The 2,083-nt window shown below is 29.2% G+C and overlaps 1 protein-coding gene across 1 annotated transcript in view; it reads right to left on the bottom strand.

Annotated features, from left to right (window-relative positions):
• Nucleotides 1-18: 18 nt before the first annotated feature.
• The window catches only part of LOC123003644 (TBC1 domain family member 16), an 18,642-nt gene continuing 16,577 nt past the window's right edge, over nucleotides 19-2,083 (bottom strand). The window contains exons 5-6 of the mRNA XM_044396541.1: nucleotides 589-770; nucleotides 19-528 (exon numbers count right to left, since the gene is read on the bottom strand). Coding sequence (XP_044252476.1) covers nucleotides 329-528; nucleotides 589-770 — 382 coding nt within the window. The 3' untranslated portion in view covers nucleotides 19-328. The remainder of the gene's footprint in view (nucleotides 529-588; nucleotides 771-2,083) is intronic.

Below are 2,083 nucleotides of genomic sequence, written 5' to 3'. Positions count from 1 at the left end.
AATAAATTAAATTAAAAACACTTGCCAAGCATTTATTTCTAATAATAAATACAGTTTTGCAAATCTATAATAACAATTTAATTATTATACAGTTGTACACAACCGTGTCATAATAGTTTTGATATGATTATCAATCAAATTTAAATAAAAATGTGAACAGTATGTACATTTTTTTATAAAATTATATATTCTTGTCACAGAGAGAAACATATAACTTTAGACACCGCATTATTCCATATTGAGTCTCAAATTGTTTCTTTTATTCAGCAAAAGCATCAATTTGAGACATTTTGAAGGGCCTCCTAATCAACAACAAAAAAGTCAAAGTTTAGTTGATGCAATTATTACAGTGTCCTGGAAGGTCATGTCCTGTACAGTAAATCCTGGGACTGTGGGAACTGTCCCAAATTCCAGGGCCACATCTTGTACAAAGTCCCGACAAAGTGCAGGGAATTTCTCTCAATTGCCTAAACTGATGAAGCAAACCTCTAGCTTTACGTGCGATTACTTGCCCGTCCATATACATGGCTAAAATATTATTTTTAGTTGAAATGTAATAAATAAAAATAATACACAGTGTGTTATTACCTAGCGAACTAAAATGCAGCAACATTTCATCAGCTCTTAAATCTTGAGCAATGACATCGTCGGCATAAACACAGATKATAGCAAGACACAAAAACAGGTGGAAGTAGTCCGTCAAGTAGTTTGCCCAACAGGCCTCCCACATTCTCAAGGCCACGGCTTCGGTAAATTCTCGCTTAAAACACCTGTAAAATAATTGTTTTTAATTACTTAGAYTATAGCATTTGGAAGTTTTTATTGGGGGTTGACAACAATGATAACACAGGGCGACAAAAAAAGTCATGTCGTGACAATTTAACAAATTGTATATCATTTTGTTCGTYTCAGTGAGACAAATCAAATGCACAAWWWTTTTTTTAAAAAGTCTACACTTTAAACAATTTTTTTTTCTAATTTAAATGAATTTAAAATACTTTAACTTTAAAAAATCACTACTCAATAACTATTAGGCCGATTTCCTTCAAATAAAGACCATTCTAAAGGGATAGACTTGCCCTTTAGAATGATATGAAATTTGAAATTGAATATTGGCGAACTTTTCTTCGAACAGTGTTCGAAGAAGTTCGAAGTAATCTAAGAAAAACCCTACGAATAATTTTTTTTCTTCATTACCATCGTGTAGAGCATCTTTTTATTAGTATAAATCCAAATTTTTAAAATAATATACCGAGTAGTTTTCAAGATATGATTTTTTGATGTTAAGGTTTGCTAATCAAGCATTGCTCCATATAGGAGAAATGCATGTTAATCTTACTTAAAATTGCATTTTTATAAAAGTATTTGTTTTAAGACTTCTTTTGCTTAAAAATGGTCAATTGCACCTTCTTTGTTCTAATTGATTAATGAAATTTTTAATTAGAAATTAGTTTTGAAACATTGTTCTTAAGTAATTTTTGACAATTTTTATTTTTGAAGAAGACCTTTCATCAGAGGCAGCTAAAACTGGTACGTTAATAAGACTCTAATAACAACAAAAATATTGAAAAATGCAGATACTAAATTATTTAATRCAGTGTGTTCCCACATAGGACTAAGACTAATTTCTAACATCCTTACTCAAATAATTATTTTTTATGAGTTACTATAGTTTTCCTTGGGAGAGTCGAATTGGCGTTTTTTATACTGCTTTGAGTGTTTTTTTAAGAAGTATGAAATAATGTGAGAAATGGAAAATTATTAAACGAATGAAATTGATGTACAATTAGCGTAGAAAAGATTGTTCTCCTAATAAACCGCCCGGACCATTAGAGGCTGAACCTATAAACCACAACAATAAATCTTTTCCATTGTAAACGTTATTTCTTATTTAACAGTGTATTTAGTTTGATGTGAAGCTCAGTTACAGATTTTACTTTCAACTGAGAAAAAATTTTTTTTAAAAATTCACAACTTTATAAAATTAAAATTAAATAAAAAAATTATAATTAATGCTTAATTAGTTATTTATTTACTAAGATAAGAAGTAAATGCCCCTTTAAATGGCATAATTAAATAAACA

The sequence above is a fragment of the Tribolium madens genome, unplaced genomic scaffold, assembly GCF_015345945.1.
Source record: "Tribolium madens isolate multiple individuals breed KSU strain unplaced genomic scaffold, Tmad_KSU_1.1 Scaffold_1;HRSCAF=32;Tcas5.2_LG8, whole genome shotgun sequence".
NCBI classification, from domain to species: Eukaryota; Metazoa; Arthropoda; class Insecta; order Coleoptera; family Tenebrionidae; genus Tribolium; species Tribolium madens.
Note: the sequence above shows the minus strand (reverse complement) of the source record. Positions and strands in the feature narration are given on the sequence as shown.